This window comes from Colobus angolensis, unplaced genomic scaffold (assembly GCF_000951035.1).
Source record: "Colobus angolensis palliatus isolate OR3802 unplaced genomic scaffold, Cang.pa_1.0 Scaffold9, whole genome shotgun sequence".
In the NCBI taxonomy this organism is placed as follows: domain Eukaryota; kingdom Metazoa; phylum Chordata; class Mammalia; order Primates; family Cercopithecidae; genus Colobus; species Colobus angolensis.
The window spans coordinates 8,924,753-8,943,394 of NW_012122931.1; the positions used below are offsets into that span (position 1 = coordinate 8,924,753).

Here is an 18,642-nt window from a genome sequence, read left to right on the forward strand (position 1 = left end):
AAAAAAAAAAAAAAAAAAAAAATCGGCTAGGCATGGTGGCTCATGCCTGTAATCCCAGCAATTCGGGAGGCCAAGGCAGGTGGATCATTTGAAGTCAGAAGTTTGATACCAGCCTGAGCAACATAGTGAAACCCTGTCTCTACTTTAAAAAATACAAAAATTAGCTGGGTGTGGTGGTAGGTGCCTATAGTCCCAGTTACTTGGGAGGCTGAGGTAGGAGAATTACTTGAACCCAGGAGGTGGAGGCTGCAGTGAACTGACATTGTGCCATTGCACTCCAGTCTGGGCGACAGGGAGACTTCGTTTCGTGTGTGTGTGTGTGTGTGTGTATAGACATATATCAAGTTGGGTTTGCTGAGATGTCAAATCTAAACTATATGATTAAAAATATCAAAAGTATTGATATACACTAATAAATATTATGAACCAAAAGTACACAAATGAAACAAATTATTAGAATTTAACTAGGAAGGTCAAAGTAGCAGTGTGCAGTCATCAGGAAACCGTTTCTTCCTCTCAGAACTATCACATTTGCCAACAATTTGATATTCTGATATTCCAGGTAGCTGGGCCTCAGGAAGGCAATGTACAGTGCAGGCTAGGGAGTGGTAAGTGGGACCCTCAGAACACGGAATAAATCTCTGACCGTGTAGGAAGGGTTGGAACTGTTAACCTAACTTGCAAACATCAGCTGCTTTTAGAATCGCCTGGTCTAATCTATCATAATTTTTTTTCATGGCAGTTGCTTTTCCATGTCATCACTGCTTTCTGCATTGAGAAATTAACAACTAGGCATGTTTTCCTGCCCTGCAGATGGATGGGCATTCATCAATATCCTTCTCAAATGTCTTCTACTTGACAAGTTGGGTTTTACAGAAGTCAACTGCAAACCACTTAGTGACCTCACCCTCCACACACTCTACAAATGTCCCTGATCATAAAACCTGAACATCAGTGGTGTGGCCATTAAAAACAAAGCATCAAAAAACTCTTGCATGCATATAGAATGGGAGGCCGCACTGTCAGAGCTCCCCACAGCCCAAGTGTGGTCCCTCCTTATACAGGGCTGCCACTGTACTGGGTTTAATACAGTGGGTCTGAGACACCATTAATTTTGCCTGTTCCTCTCCCCTCCCCCATCTGTGCTCTCTTTCATTTCCTCCTCATAAATATGAAGAACGTATTCCCAATCCTTGTTGAGCAAATGATTCATGCCAAAAGCCCAATATGCACTGACTCAGGGTATTTATATTGTCTCTGGTAGCCAGTATTTGCTAGTATACTGTAATTATTTTTGACAACCTTGCATTTAAGGTAGCCACAGATAACCAACTTAATATTCAAATGTTCATAAATCCTTCTGTTTAATATCCTCCCTACCTAATCTATGTACATTATTATTACAGGTAATGCAGAAAGTACAGGGCATGAAAAGTGCAATTAATCTCGATCCTTCCCCAGGAAGCAATGTCACTCCAAAGCCAGGTTTCTGTATTAATAGCATTATTGGGGGAAAGGAATTTAGGTTCCAAAGGAGTCTCCCAAAACTCCTACATTGGGAGTCTCAAGTCACCTAATTAAGAATCTGTCCAGTCTTGAGATCCCACATCCCTCCTTTACAGCTGTAAAAAATGATGCTCTGCAAAGTCTTGGTTTGGACTACAGGGCCAGCATAGATTGGCTATAACAGATTAAAATATTCTGATTCCTCCTCCACTCCTGAGCTGGCAAGTGGGCCCCTGCCAACCGCTGGAACTCGATCGTGTGGATCCCACTACTGGATCCATTCATTCTTTTTCCAAAAACAGTATGCACCATGCACCTATCTCCTACACTGCTTCAAAAGCGAGATAGAGGCTTTTCACACTGCCCTTGTCCTCTTCTTACATCCCTTCATCACACCCAAGAAAAATCTTTTTAATGTTCAACACATGTTGACGAAATCAACGGGTTTTCTTTAATACACTTACCCATGACACTCAATGCTAACAAGCCCCAGTGACTTCTCTTTGTCACATTCAGACCTGTCACTGTCCCTACTCCAAGGGATGCAGGGACTCTGCTAGCCTAGGTACCAACACCCCATAGTGTTTTTGATTTCATGTAATGAAAACAAAAACAAAAAATGATCACAGAGATCATGGCTGTCCTCAGGCCAGTTTTAACTGAAGCCTCTTTGGCCTCTACTCATTTTTAAGTGAAGCCTCTACTCAGCCTTCAGCCCACTCCTGGGTGCCTCAGGCTGCTCAGCGAGCTGGGGGACCTGCAGGGACTCATTATAAGCTCACAGTGCCCTTGTCCACTCTTTAGCCCTGCCACCTTCCTGGTATTTAAAATACACTCAAAAGCCTGAACTGAAAAGACTTCCAGACTTTTGTGTCAAGATTTTCCCTGACTCCATTATAAACTCTGTACTTTACGATGAGCATATATTGCTCTTGTAATTAGGGGAAAAAAATAAAGCAACGACTTTTCTCCCAGTCCTGTTCAGAATAATTCTCCTACCAAAGAATTAACCACAAGCAACAGAAATAGGTGGCAGAAAAGAGTACAAGCCAGAGAGCCACATGATGGTCGACATTCAGAAAACACCAAGGGGACACGCAAGGACCCTGTGATGGGACCCTGGGCCTGCGGGGCCAGGTGGCAGAGACGAGGACTAAGGCTTTCCCCCTTTCATGCTGTTGAATGAGTATGTTTGTTGTCTGGGTTCAGTCTTTTTTTTTTTAACTGCAAATAAATATTACTTTTATAATATAATTTATATAAATAAATCAATAAAAATATTCCCCCAAATAAAATTTACATGACAAAGAGACAATAACATATGGCCAAAAATAAAATGTTATCCCTGAAAATGAAAATCCCAACTCCTCCCTATTTGGGGCTGGGGAAGAGAAGTAACCTTGAACAAGCATGTCACCTCTTGGATCTCAGTTTCTTCAATGGAAAGGAACTTCCACTTGTAGAGATTATCTGGGAACAGAATGAGGTACCCAGGGCAGGCCTTGTACAGAGTAGATACTCACCAAAACTATTTCCTTTTTTTCTAAGCCATCTATTAAAATACCTTATTAGATGTTAAAAAAAAAAAAAAAAAAAAAAACCTTAGTAGGTATCTTTAAAGTTTCCTAATTTACAGGTGCGAGTACTTTAAAAAAAAAAAAAAAAAACCATAGTAAGAGAAATCTGCATCTGCATGAGTGGATACTTACCTACAAAAATAATGAAATGCAATATGTCACATAGAGACTCAGAGAGGAAATGTCACTGTGGAAGCAAAGGCATGATGTTTGTGGATGGGGTGGAGTCACAGGGACCCTCCCTGAGCCAGGCTGCCTTTGCTGGCCAACATTAAATCCCGCTCCACTGGAGAATTCTCACTGCCGCAGTATCCTGTGATTTGTTGCTTGGAGGAAAGGTAGGCAAATGAGAGCTGGGAGAGAAATTTCCTGGTTTCCTTTTGAGAACACAATTTAATGGAATTCACGGTACACTTGGGTACGTGGTTAATAATACTGTTAATAAATGAAACACAGTGCTGGCTGCTGATTCTACCCAGTTCACTAAAACCACAGATAAATTAATATGGCAACGAAAATAAACCACAACAACAACAAAATGAGGAAATTCCAAACAGGAATGTAAATTACTTGTGCTCACTCAGCAAATGGAAACTACAACTAGACTTACATTTTCTTTGGAAAATGATCTTGTGAAACACAGGTATCTGGTAACCTTGGATTTAAATAAGCCGTCTTTCCAGAGGTCAGCATCCACACCATCTGCTGTCTGTGCAACCTACACCGAAGAGACAGAGAAAAGGATCGCAGGTAAGGCAGGAAGGAACCAAAGGTGTGCGTGGGCCACTTCTTCCGTGCCTGTTCCAATTAACACTAGCCTGGGATCTCCCAGCATCTCATTAGTTCATTTCACTAGGCACTGGGATGAGATTTTCCAAAAGGGGAAAAGGGAGAGTGTGAAAAATACAACTTCTAAAAATACTGTCCCTGGGGAAGCCATTGATTAAAGACACCCTGACAGAAATGGCTCTAACGAGAAAAGAGCAACTTTTGTTGTAATGGACCAAGAAGGGATTGGCTAAGTCAGCACATTAAGTGGCTATTACCACTTACTCGGGGGCGGTGGGGGGGATGGTGCAGGGTGAAGAAAGGAGCCCAGTGGGTGTGACGAGCCACCTGTGGGGGCGCTGCCTGTGGAGAGGGTGACACAGCCTCCTGCTCTAGGGCCCTGGGGCCAGCTGGGTGCTTCAGTCAATGGGATTCTCCTCTGGGCTGGGCGGGAGGGAGGCCAGAGACATTTCACTCCACTCTGCGTCCTCTCCATACAAGCCTGAGAGTGGTGTTCAAGGTCAGAAACTGGATCAGGATATAGAAAAACAAAACAAGACTCACTGGGTTCCCTGTTTCTAGTCTCCATAAGAAGTCATTTTCTCATCTGCAGCTGTAGAAATTCTCTACTAGGAAGTGTCTGAGAATGACGCCAGCCAGACTTGATCTGAGTATCGAAGCCCCTGTGACCTAGACTGGGGCTGGGCTGGGGGATATTCACATGAAAGACCAGGCTTTGTGGGACAGAGTGCAAAGGAGATGGAGAGGAGGAGGAGAAGGCTAGAAGAAGGTGGTGCTTTCGTCCTGTTTCTTTCCAGACTGCTCTGTGAATCGCTGGTCAGGGCGTGGTCTGCTTTCTGCCTCAGCCTCCCTGTGAGAGTATGAATCAACCTTGCACACCTTCCTTTAAGCACCACAAAGCAGGGCATCCAGGAAGACTGAGGAGCCGCGACCATTTTGGGATAAACTCTGCAGGAGGTCTCTGAGCAGTTCACTTTCTGACTCCTTCTGGGTTGTCCTTTTGAGCTTTAGACTTTAGGATCCAGTCCTTGACCTGACAAGCTCCTGCCTATCCTGACAAACTGCTCGAAGTGCCTCCATTCTTCACACAAAACTGCCCTGATTCAGCCCCATCCTGCACACTGACTGCAGGCTCTACGTGGGCCCCACAGTACATGCATGGCCTCTGCCTGTCACACGCTCAAGGCAGAGGTGGGAGCCAGGACCCCAGCCCAGTGGGCTCAGGCTCCCCAGGACATTCCTGGAGCCCACCACAGCCACGCTCTCTAAGGCTGCCTCAGAAAAATCAAAAGGCCAGGAGGCAAAAGAAAAAAAAAAAATCCTTGTTTTTCAAACCAAACAATTGTAAATTAGCAAATATAACAACAGGAAAAGAAAGGCCCTTATGATAAAGATGCAAATATATTTGACCTGAAAGCTGAAGGAGGAATGGTATGGGGATAATTTTAGGAACTATTTGCTCCAAGTATGTCACCCCCACAGATAGAAACAGGATGGAACGGGGGGTCAGGCCTTGTGAGCATTTTTTCCCATAACGGTCACACATACAGTTTCTCGGGAAACATGAGATTTAAGGCAGTGGTCCCAGCTCCTACATACCAAGGGCCCCCATGCTCATTTTCTCCCATGGATTCCATGTTTTGAAAGATTTTTGTCTCCCAACGCACTTTTTACTGTATTTCCTCAATTCTAGGAAGCAGTCATTTGGGGAACACCCCTTCATACAAAAAAGCCATAGTACCATATCCAAACACATGCATCTGTTTTAAGATGCATCCCAATTTCAGAACCACTAAAATGTAAAAATAAAAGACGCTCTAAACAAAGGGAATAAGGGGACCTACATGATCTCTCTATAATAAATGCATGCTTTCTGAAAACCTTCAAAAACAGAAACTGTCTGCAGGACACTCCAAGGCTGTGGAACCACAAGCTGCCTTGGAAGAGAGGGAGCTGTGTCTTTAACCTTCCAAGAGACAAGGGAGTCTAGAAGGGCTTGTCTGGATATCTGGAAGCGCCACGGAGGGGGGTGGCATTCTAACCTAAGGCTAGAAAGGTCTCCAGGACTTGCCAGTGATGGTTCTCTTCACCAACCACACTGCTAGAGCTGTCCTTTTTCAGAGTGAGAAATGAAAATGTAATGGGGGAAGCTGGCAGTGTGGGCCCCTCTGTTTGAGCCCGCGCTTCACTGTTTGGGCAGTTAGAGCCCCCCAGTCCTTGTCTGCGAAGTATTAAAAAAGGATGACCAAAGGCCCAGCTTTGACCCGGGCCAAAACTCATTTGCCATGAGGTGGAAGTGTGTAAAGGTATAATGAGGGGCCCAGGGAGGTAAGGTGGGAAGAATGAGAGAGAAAGGGAGAGAGAGAACCTCCCCTAACCTCCAAGGAAGGCGGTGCTGGGCAGAGAAGGGCTCTGGAACAGTCCCGGAGGTCTGGATGGTTCAGGGACCCACAGGACCAGGTACTGGATGAGGACTGAGATGTGAGTTCCTGGCTCCTTGAGAGCACTGGGAAGGCGGCCCTGGTGGAACAAGGAGGGTATTTCTGGCCTGTCTTTCCTACAGCAACAAGATGTACCCAGAGGCTTCTCCCCAACCCAGTCACATAAAGGTGCCTAATAACCTAAATTCTTCCCATCCCAAGTCAGGAGAGCTAATGATCTGCAAGACAAACGATCTATCTATGCGGCTGAAGTCACAGTGCCAAGAGGAGCCCTCACACCTGACTCAAGGCAGGGTCTACCTGACGGTGCCCACGCCCTCCTGGTGGCGCTGCAGAAGCTTACAAACTCAGCAGGCAGCCTCAGGTCCCAGCATCAGGAAGCTGCGGGGAGGTGGGGTGTGGGGTAGAGGACCAAATGCTTTGCGTGCAGCATGAGCAGCATGGAATTCAGAGGCGGACCTGAACTTGAGACCCAATAGCTTAAACCAGTCCTGTCCTCCTCTGCAAAGTGGACATGCTGCCTTTCCCTGCGGGCATCACTGTCAGGGACACAGGAGACCACGAACATGCAAAGTGCCCGCCTTAGTGCATGAGCACTCCAAAGACAGCGCTAATGTTTCTAAACCAAAAAAGAGGGCACCTGCTCCGGCGAACCAAGCCTTGAAAGTGATGTCAGGCCACATCAGGATTCAAAAAGTCCTCAGTTGTCCCGGGGCTCAGCGCCAATCTCTGGGACCAAATCTGGTCTTTCCAAACACAAATGATATACTCGTACGAGGAACATCTGCCCTCCCCCTGCTATCCCACCCTGGACTATAAGCTTCACAAAGACAACGGCAGTGCCTGTTTTGCTTGCCATTTTACCCCCTGTGCCAAGCACAATGCCTGACACGGATGGGTTCCATCAAACCTTGTTGAAAGAATAAATGAACGAGTCAACTCTGCAATCAGGGCAGTGTGAAAGCCACATACCCTGCCAGCTACCCAAGTAAGGTCATGGGAAGTTTTTCAAATGAAATTTCCAGGATTTAATCCATTGAGCTGAGTGACTCCCCTTCAAAACCACCACTCTGAGGCACACAGCCATTTCAGCACAGAGGCCGCCTACTCTTTTGGTTATCTTGTGTGTTTGCTGCCTTGTTTCTAAGACAATTCGATGTCTGCTGACTGCAGAACCTTCAGAGTCTGTTACAGGGCCTCATATACACATGTGCACATGTGCACGCACGCACATGCTCTTGCACACTCACACTCACACATTCTCACAACCTCTCTCCTAGCATTTCTTCCCCGGGAGTAGGAGCCGTCTCTGAGGAGGAGCAGGAGGGCCCTAGGGCTAGGCAGTGGCAGACCGTACACATGGTTTGTCTCTCTTACTGCCAGGATTCTTCTACACCAACAATCAGATGGAGAGTGCAGAAGCCTCCACAATGAAGAGCGAAACAGGAGAGGCAGCACAAAGGCCTGGTGCTGCGGAAGGCGGAAGGCAAGGGATTTAGCCAGTGGAGGGGTTGTGACCTAAGGGGCCCATGGGAGCTGATATTGAGCAGAGGCCAAGGATCCAGAATCACTAGACACCACTGGGATAGGGGCAGGGGAGCAAGTGCAAGTTTAGGGCTGAACTGGGTGGACTGAAACATGTTCATAAACAAAGTGGTTAGACTCCCAGGTGCCCACTCCCGTTTCAGGTGTATTTTCTGCAGAAAGGAACCCAGCACGGGCTCAGGACTCTAGAACACCGGCAGGTGGGGAAGGAGGTTGGAAGTCGGGAGGAGGTGGGGGAGGAGGTGCAATTCAGAGTGGAAATGACGGTAACTGAGTAACCATGCGTGCACACTGAATGGCAATGGCGGGCCCTTCCCCGCCACCCGCGCTTACCCTCCTTCTTGCTTCCAGCCGCCTCCCCTGAACACTGGACACTGAGGGCTTTGTCTCTGGAGAGCGCCAGCGTGGACCAGCCCATGATCCCTGAGACAGCTCCCTGCTCGTCGCCCCACTGTGTAGCACACCAGCCAGTAGGCCCCCCACCCACAGGGCTCCAGCCCATGAGCTGGTGCCTCCATCTTAAATCCCAACCCACAACAAAGGGTCACCAGGCACTGGGGACAGGCTCAGACATGACAGAAGGGCCCAAAATAGAAAAAAGGGAGCTTGAAGGAAGCACAGAGAATAGGGGGAAACAGTGCCGGCTCAGGACAGAGAACCCAGTTTGTAATTAAATCCTCAGAGGGACGAGGGAATAGACTGCAAATACCAAACAAGAACAGGCAGTATTATGAAAACCTTTTTAAAAAGGAACAATTTGAGGACAATATAAAGAGATTAGAAATTGTAAACACTGGAAGAGAAAGCTGAGAAAATCTTCCAGAAGGTAAAGTACAAAGATGAAGAGATCAATTATAGGAATGAGAACTGAAGGGTCAAGACAACATCCAGCTAACAAAAAGTTTCAGAAAGAACTTTTAAGATAAAAAACAGAGGGGAGGGGGAGCCTCTGTGTTAAAGAGGTCCTGAGTGTCTCTACAAAGTGGATGAAAAAGACCTACTCCAAAACAAAAGAACAGACAATCCCACCACACCGGGGATAAAGGAACCACCTTAAATACTAGCAGAGAAAGACAACGGGTCACATACAAAGGAACGGGAATCATTTTGCATCAGGCTTCCCAACGACAACACTGGAAACTAAAAGACAAGATAACAATGTCTTCAAAATTCTGAGGAACTCTGGAATTCCACACCTAAGCCCACTATCGATTAAGTGTGAGGGTAGAATAAAGACCTTTGCTGATGTGCAAGGACTTAAAAAGTTTATCTCCCAGGGGCCCTTTCTAAGGAAGCTACTGGAGGATGCATCAGCAGAACCCAGGATTAAATCAATAAAGAGGAAACCATAAACTCCAGGAAACAGAACCCACACAGCACAGCAGCCAGGCGACAGCAGCACGCCCAGGCCCAGACGGGGAAAGGAAGAGACGTCAGGGCAGCAACCTCTGGGGAGGAGGGGATGTGGAGGGAAGAGCATTTAAAACTGCACTTTCGCGTTGGAAAGAAATAGGGATGGGCATGTGACAACTGCCTTAGAGCATTTAGAACAATGAAAACAATGCACCTAAGGCTATTTGATAAAAAAAAAAAAAAGAATCAATTTAAAACTTAAAAAGACATTTTTAAGAATGTACTGTGAAAATCAATAGGCACCTGGACAACAACTCACATGAATGAAACAAGTTTGATTAATTCCAAGAAAAAATAAAAGGTTGTATGAGAAAGAACACACACTCCTCATATGTTACTTGATTCAGTGGTACCCAATGTCTGCATTGTAATCTATGTGAACACTGAGCATTAATCCACCAAAAATTGTGATAATGCCTAATGGGAGCAGATTATAAGAGAAGAAAATAATCCAGAAATAAGGAATATAATAAAATTATTTAGAAATATGAAGATAAAGTACTAGAGGGGAAAAAATCAAAGTGGAAAGTAAATGCCTCTGGGAAATAAAAAAGTGAAGGTGGGGAGACAGGGCAGGGGCTGCTATATTTTCTTATGAGCACTCTGATTTTTTAAACTGTGCATGCAGGCAGCACTTGGTTAAAGTAAAAGCAAAAAAGAAATATCTCACGGAAGATAGTATGATAATTTATTATTTCTTTTACGCAAGCTGCTGCTATTGCTGCCATCAGGGACCTGACTAGCAATGCAACATAATCTCACTCCTAGTTAGCTTGTTAGTGTGTTCCCAAGTGGGTGACAATGTCCAAAGCTGCAAGTCCAGCTGATTCCAACCTTCCCCACTGCTAGGGTTCATCAGAACTCAACATGCAGATGCCTGGAGGCGGAGCTGCAGCACCCAGGGAGTCCCTGGGATGGTGGCTGCCAGTGCCGCAGAACCGACACAGGGCTCTACAAACCCTTTTCTCACACAGCCCAGGTCTCTGATTGCTTTCAGTAGCTTGAGTTCAGAGGTCACATTCTGGACCACTGTGCAGCAGTCACAGAGGATGATGTGCGTTCAGGAAGCCCTAAACAGCCCACTGGACAGTGGGACTGGCTACCTGCGGCTGGCCTGTAAGACATGCTCACTGTAAAACGACCTCTGAGGTTAAATGTGAGCAGTCTCCCTGGTTTAAGGGATTCCCTTAATCCCTGAAAGATCTGGCGGCCAAGGGCCTGGGGCACAGCTACTGTGAAGACCCTAGGGTAGAAATAAAGTTGTTGTATTAAAGGGACAGAAAATGGGGCTCTGTAACTGGAGCCTGGTAAGACGGGATAAGTGTTATTGATATGTTTATTGAGGCTCAGTTTATAAAGGCAAGAGCGGGTGATGATAAATTTCTAATGATTAGAGGACATCCTCACAATAGAAGACTCAACAGCCATTTGAAACAACTTTGTACACATACACATACTAACATGGAAAGTTCAGGAGAAAGAGTAAGTTACAACATGGTTTATAAAGTACAATCCTATATTTTGTTTTCAAAACAATTATCTGTATAGAAAAGGATCTAGGCAAATATAAAGCAAAGCATTAACCACTGTTTGGCTCTGCACAGTTGAGATTATGAGTATTTTTAATGTTCTTTTTTTCCCCCTGCATTTCTGCTTTTTTGGTAATGAGCATATATAGCTTTTATAAGAAAAATAATTGTAAATACTTCATTTGATGGGGTGAAAAATAAAAATCTGCTGGATTTAAACTTGAGAAGCACTTTGTAAATCAGCTATCCAACTAAGCTACCTAAAGAGGAGCTGTGCAGTCAATCATTTCAACCGTTAGAGGTTTTCCAACATTGGAATTGAGTGCTCCTTGCCAAAGAGAAACTCTCAAAAGACAAGCTAACCACCAATTTCATCAATCTGTTTACACCCCAGTGTTTCAAAAGAGCCCACCCACAACTCAAAGGTGTACTCAGCAGACAGAAGGCAATGAAAGCGGCCAGGAAATCCTGCAGACATTCCAAAGGAAATATCTGGCTGACACGATCAACGAGAATGAAGTTCAAAGCCCTCTGGGTATGTTAGATCATCAACAGTGGAAACACACGCACTTGGCCCAGGCCAGACAGCGGCCAACTGTGAGCCACTTAAACTCAATAAGAGCAGGGTGGGCATAGCAGAGGCAAGGAGCCTATCCAACCATCCGTGGACTCCCTAACAGGTGGTGTGCCCAAGATGCTTTCTACAAATATCAAGTGAAAGGAAGAGGCATTTAACTAATGCAGTGAAGAGTGCAGGAACTCTCAATTGTTTTTCGGTTCTGATTTTATTTGCAACATTTTCTTATACTTTCAGCTGAAATGTCTCATTTTTTTAGCAAAAGAAATGAAAAGCATAAACCTGTTCCCTGAGACCAATGCATCTCCCTCAGTCTCCAGGTGGTCCTCTCCACTCACGGGGCACAGGGACACAGCGGACCACCCAGCCCTGTTGGCTTTGCACCCCTCTGGGCCTCCTGATACTGTACCCCCTCTCCACTCTAGTTCTCCTTCCTCAGACAGGTCTTTCCTAACTGTGCCCCACCATTTCCGGTCTCCCTGCCTTTGCTCGTGTTGCTACCTCTCCCATCTGTCTTGTTGAAATGTTCTCATTATTTAGGGCCTGGCTGAAAGAACCTGCCACTCTACAACCTCCCTGATGATCCCAGCAGGCAAGAACTTGGATTTCTGGAGTTGGGTAGATTCGAGTTCAAGTCCCAGCTCTGCCACTTACATACTAGGGTCTTCCAAAGTCACTCTTTTACTCTCTGAGCCTCACCTAAAGATGACAATAGAAACAATATCTACCTCATAGGATTATTTGTAAGCATTAAATGAGAGAAAGCACAAAAAGCAGTTAACCACAATGAGATACCACTTTAGAACCACTATGGTAGCTACAATTAAAAGGACAGGCAATCCAAATGTTGGCAAAGACATGGACGAGCTCTCTGCACTGCCGGTGGGATTGTAACAGGGTGCAGCCACTTTGGAAAACAGTCTGGAAGTTCTTCAAAATGTTAGACATGGAGCTAGCACATGACCCAGCAATTCTAATCCTAGGTGTATACCCAAGAGAAATGAAAACAAGCGTCTACATAGAAACTTGCACTCAAACGTTCATGACAGCATGTTGTTTTCTTAATTACCAAAACGAGGAAATAATCCAAACGTTCATCAACTGATAAAAATGTGGCATAGCCACACAATGAAATAGTATTCTGTCATAAAAGGAATGATGTACTGATACATAATGCAACTAGATGAACCCTGAAAACACTTTGCTAAGTAAAATAAGATAGACACAAAAGACCACATATTACATTATTTTGTTTATATGAAAAGTCTAGAAATGGAAAATCCTTAGAGACAGAAAGTGGACTGGTGCTGCCAGGGGCTGGGGGCAGGAAGAGTTGATGGAGAGAATGGCTAATGAGTGGAGGGTTCTTTAGAGGGTGACGACAATGTTCAAAATTAGGCAGCAGTGACAATTGTGCAACTCTGTGGCTATACTAAAAACCAATGGACTGTATTCTCTTAAAAAGTGAATTTTGTAGTGTATGAATTATATCTCAATAAAGCTATTAATATTTCTAGAAGTACTTAGCATAAGGCCTGGCACATGGCAGACACTCAAAAAATGTTAACTACTTACTATTATCTCTGGTCCTTAAAGTAAAGATCTTACCTTATTCATGGAACATTTTTCTGAGTTCCTAGCCCCATGCCTTGTTTATAGTACACAATTAGATATTTGCTAAATGACCGATTGAACCATTGAACCATGAAAAGAATGTACGGTATGAAAAATACACAAAGACTGAAGCCTGGTGCATCTAAGACTACACAAGATAGCCCTTTCCTCATTCTACATGTGGCACAGGTGCCTTGGCCACACCAGGCATAGAGGGGATGGCTTCCTGAGGCTGGGCAGGGAGGCAGAAAGCAGATCCCGATTCCCAGCAAAAGCCCCTGAAGAGGCGAAGGGATTAGGAGCCCTGGCTCTGCACCTCCTGATGGATGAAGGGAGCCAGGCAGGGAAGACAGTTCCGTGGGAGGCCTACCAGACAGGAAATGGGAGATACATGCAGGCAGGGCACCTGGCTGCATCAGAGCAGGTATGTCCTCCTTGTTCCAGGTCATCAGGAGGGAAGCCCTGGGCCAGAAGAGCTCCCATTTCTGTCACACCCAGACGGCCAAGCTATGACATGGCCCTGGACCTCCACAGGCCTGCAGAGAGCAGCATCAGCAGCCGAGAGGTTGCCTCGTGGCTGGTCCTCACCCAGGGGAAGGCCGGCTCCTCTCAGCCACAGGACACCTGGTCTACCATGGCACTGCCAGTGACACATCAATGGCTGAAGTAGGGACTAGTCAATTAATAGTACCCAGACACCTGATTGTCACTACACAGGAAAAACTAAGTTGAGACCTACCTCAATTTGTCAAAAACAAATTCTTGATGGATGAAAGATGAAATGTGAAAAGCGAAACTTCCAAACTTTTAGAAAAAAAAAATGTGGAGTATATTTATGTTTTAATAGAGAGAATTATTAAAGAAATAGATGGACATGTACAAAACCATCTATAAAAGAATAGGCTGATGAATCTTGCTACCCTAAAATTGAAAACTTGGATGCTACAAAGGACACAAGACGCAAAGTAAAAAGAGAAGCCTTAGACTGGGAGCAGTGCACAGTGACAACGGATTAACATCCAAAATAAGGAAATAAAAAACCCCTCTAGGCTGGGCACAGGGGCTCATGCGTGTCATCCCAGTACTTTGGGAGGTCAGGGCGGGCAGATCACTTGAGGTCAGGAGTTCGAGACCAGCCTTGCCAATATGCTGAAACCCAGTCTCTATTAAAAATAGAAAAATTAGCTGGGCGTGGTGGTGGGTGCCTGTAATCCCAGCTACTCGGGAGGCTGAGGCAGGAGAATCACTTGAACCTGGAGGCAGAGGTTGCAATGAGCCGAGATGGCGCCACTGCACTCCAGCCTGGGGGACAGAGTGAGACTCTGGAAAAAAAAAAAAAAAAGCCCCTACCAAGCAATAAGAAAAAGACATTACCCACAAGCAAAATGGCAGTGCTCGGCCATTCATGGCAAATCACTGACCAAACCGCAAATGTCTAACAAAATGAGTGCAGTATAAGCCTGAACCTCCTGCACACCACTTCAGAGGGCACATGACTATATCCAAAAAGGAGAAAATGACCGGCAATTCTATTCCTAACTTGTTCCCTAGAGAAATCCTTAGCATAGAGACAAAAGGATATTATTTACAACATTGTTTACAGTATTGCATTATTGAAAATGACCCAAATCCTCGCCAACATAAGAATGAATAACTAAGTTATAGTATATTCATGGAATATAATTCTATACCCCTTGAAAATACATGAACTAGAGCTGTATCAGCAAGGAAAAATATCTCAAGAACACTGCTAAGAAAAAAAACCACGTTGGCTGGGCACGGTGGCTTATACCTGTAATCCCAGCACTTTAGGAGGCCCAAGCAGGCGGATCACCTGAGGTCAGGAGTTTGAGACCAGCCTGACCAACATGAAGAAACCCCATCTCTACTAAAAATACAACATTAGCCGGGTGTGGTGGCACGTGCCTATAATCCCAGCTACTTGGGAGGCTGAGGCAGGAGAATCGCTTGAACCTGGAAGGTGGAGGTTGTAGTGACCTGAGATTGAACCACTGCACTCCAGCCTGGGCAACAAGAGCGAAAATCTGTCAAAAACAAACGAACAACAACAACAAAAAAATCCCACTTTGAAAAATACATATAAGTGTGACATATATCCCACGTAGGATATTACCTATATAAAGTGTGAAAACATGGAAAGATATCTAGGAATGAAAAACACCAAACTCAGAGCAGTAGAGACTGTGGAAAGGAAGGAGGCGTGGGCCTGGGAGGGTGCATGGGCATCAATAATGTTTTCTTTTATTAAAGAAGAAATCTGACAGAAATTTGGTGAAACATCAAGACTTGGAAGAGCTGCATGGTGGATACATGGGCATTTTGCTACATTGTTCTCTACACTTTTCTATATATTTGGAATATTTTGTCATATAACTTTTTAATTTTAAAAATCAGATAATAGACCTTAAGAAGAAACTTTTTTTTTTTTTTCAAATCTCACAAATGTGCATAAGGAATGGAGTTGCTACAGGCAATACAAGTCACCCAGTGAAATTTAAATTTCAGACAAACAACAAATACTTTTTTTAATTAAAAAATTTTTCAAAATGTTCATCCTGTATTTTTATTTGCTAAATCCAACACCCTTAACAAGGAGGCATGCACTAAAAGCTTTGTTCAGTGAAAAACTGAAGGTAAAAGAACTACTGGCTGAGCAGCAGAAGGCTCCTGTGGCCCTCACCCAACCACGGAGCATCACACACCCGTTAACAAGAGTGTGGAGGGTCTACACACACAAGTCTAGAAAGATGTACATGACACGTGTACATCTTTCATAAAAATAAAGCATGAGCTGATGGCATGATCTAATTTATATTAAAAACACAAATTACAACGATATATTTCTGTAAGTCATTTACATATAAATGCAGAGAAAAAAGTCAGGAAGAAAAATGAGCAAACTGGTGTGGTTGAAAGGTACTTAAGCTTTGGCTGTTACTATTTAATTTTTTTTTAGATAAAAGATATTCTTCTGTTCCTTATTTAATTAAAAACAAATACTTTTTTTGGTGAAAAGAAAAACATAAGTCTAGAAAGATACTTGCAAACTGTCAACGAGATGTATTGGCATTAGGGGAAAAAAGAAAGGTAATATTTTCACTCTTTGGTTGATAGAATTCTATATGATTTAGATTTTCTGAGATGAGTTTTGATAATTTTTTAAATGTCATGCAATATTTTAAAACAAAATTTTTAAAGACAAGGTTTTCCAACCCTCTCTCTACCACAGTATCCAGGGAGCTCAAGATAATCTCATTACGGAGGGTGCATCTGCTGAGCAGGGAAAGAAGAAAAAGCAAAGCAGGGCAGGCTCCAAAGCCTCTTCCTGGCTGGAATCTGGGATAACAATGTTTGCTCCAAATCACCCAATACCAGCCTCCCAGGCCAGCAGCATACAGAGTTTAAAACATGGGCCTTGATACTAGACAGATGTGATTTAAATCCTGGGTTCACCAACCAGTAGTGGCTGTGTGGCCTTGGCTAACCTCTCTGAGCCTTGGCTTTTGTCTCTATAAATGGAAACAATAGGTCCTAGCTCATACAGCTGTAGTTACAGCACCAGAGAAAGTGCTTTGGTCAGTACACAGTAATCACTTAATCAATGCTAAGTATTGGTGTTGCTTCGGAAACCACTGCTTCCCTTCCACACCTAGATATGCAGGCGGGCCTGGCATCAAATAGAACCCTCCCCAGCATGGGCCATCATCACTAGGCTGCAATTCATCTCTTCAGGCCACAAGTCTTTCCTTTTCTTTCAGCAGACATTCACTAGGCATTTATGGTATGTAAGGCACGCCCTCCTCTCCCTTTGAGGATGGCTCCCAGGTGAGCTGAATCAAGAGTGAGGACGCAGGGAAGGGAGCCACACAGAGGCAGGAGACCTGGGTTTGACCTCCACTCAGCCACACCCTTGAGCTCTTGGAGGCTTTGCTTTCTTACTTGTAAAACAAGATTGCAATAGTAACTTGGCAGAGTTATTGTGTGAAATAAATACTGTGTGTGGAAGCAACTAGTGCAGGGGGCAGACACAGTATGGATATTTGGTGTCACCAGAAGTGTCAGACAGAATCACCTCAGTGCTGTAAGGGAGCGCCAAGTGCTGAGAGCTCTCAGAAGCAAGCATAAGGCAGGAGAAGGAGAAGAAAGGGCAGGCTGCTGGGAGGATAAACAGAACCAAAGGCATCTTCAGATGGGCTGTATCATAAAGTGCTAGCAGGCAGAAATGAAGCGGGGGCAGAGGGGCAGGCACACCCCTAGAACACAGGACAGAAAAGGCCAGGGTGTGGGTCCTCCCTGGCATGTGTGGGAAGCGTGGGGTTGGCTGGACCACTGGCCACACAGGTGAGAGAGAGATAGCAGACCATACGACCACAGAGATCTGGTGGGAGGAGCTGGAACCTGGGAGGCTGCAGGGCAGGTGCTGTCTTAGGACCTGCCCCATCCTAGGGAGCAAGAGGGGAAGCATGGCTGGAGAGCCCTGGGCAGGGGGGAGAAATTCTCAGAGTGGCACTTACAGGAGAAACCTGGAGCCGAGATGGGAGGCACCAGAGACTGCTTAGAAGAAACTACCCGTGTCAAGAAATGTGAGGACCTCATTCAGGTGGTAGTAGAGACAGAAGAGGAGGATGAAAAGATAAAGAAGTGCCTGATGGGGTGCTGGCAGGCAGGGCTGGCAGAGAACCCTTGGGAGGATTCTGGCTTCTGTCTCGTGGGAACATTTGGAAGAAGGGTAGTTGTGGGTTGGGTCTTCTACTGGGAGTGGTAAGGAAACAGAAGAGGAGTTCGGTTTGGGAATATTCAGGTTGAGGTATCAGCCAGTCAAGATTTGTGGGCTTGTCCAGCAGGCTGGTAGAAATGGAGGCCCGGTGCTATGGAGAGCACAGGCTGGCTGCGTGCCGTCAGAAGCTCGGCGCCTGGCAGGGCTGGACGCCAAGTGAGAGAAGAGTGCTCATTGCAGGAGGCTGGGTGCGAGCTGGGCAGGGCGCACGGTGAGGGAGAGGCTACTACAAGAAAGGGGGTCAGAGAGGAACAAAGCTGAATGCAGCTGAAATCAAATGTAAGCAATGCAGTATTTCAGGAAAGAAGGACTACAGAAGAATATCCGATGATCTAAGAAAATACTGCAAAAATACACTAAGAAAATATGATGCAATAATAAGCAGGTTATAAAATTTATATAAATAGAATCCCATTACTGCTAAAACACACACACACACACACACACACACACACACACATACACACACACACAAACTAAAAGAGAGTTAAAGTGTGGACAATAGTTTTCCTGAGTTGTAGGATTACAGGTTGCTTTTATGTTCTTCTTTGTGCTTTTTAACATCTTCTACATAGTCTAGAGTGAACATGTATTAGTTCTGCATTCAGAAAACGAATATATTAAGGAAGGAGGAAATTGGTCAACAATAACCAAAGTCGAGATGAGGTCGAGAAGAATAAGGATTAGGAAAGAGCCACTGAGTTAGACAATTTAGGTATTGAGGGGTGAGTGGGGATAATGAAGAGGAGATGGTAGGCAGGGACGATTTTGGGGAGTAGGGCATCCAAAGATGGTAGCTGGAGGGGCTAGTGAGATGAAGGGAGGGTGGCGGAGGCAGCATCTGCTAAGAACA

At 45.0% G+C, this 18,642-nt stretch overlaps 1 protein-coding gene across 1 annotated transcript in view; it reads right to left on the reverse strand.

Annotated features, from left to right (window-relative positions):
• Positions 1-18,642, reverse strand: part of MVB12B (multivesicular body subunit 12B) — a 171,881-nt gene that overhangs the window by 121,773 nt on the left and 31,466 nt on the right. Inside the window, exon 3 of the mRNA XM_011931374.1 lies at positions 3,694-3,801. Within this exon, the coding sequence (XP_011786764.1) occupies positions 3,694-3,801 (108 nt within the window). The remainder of the gene's footprint in view (positions 1-3,693; positions 3,802-18,642) is intronic.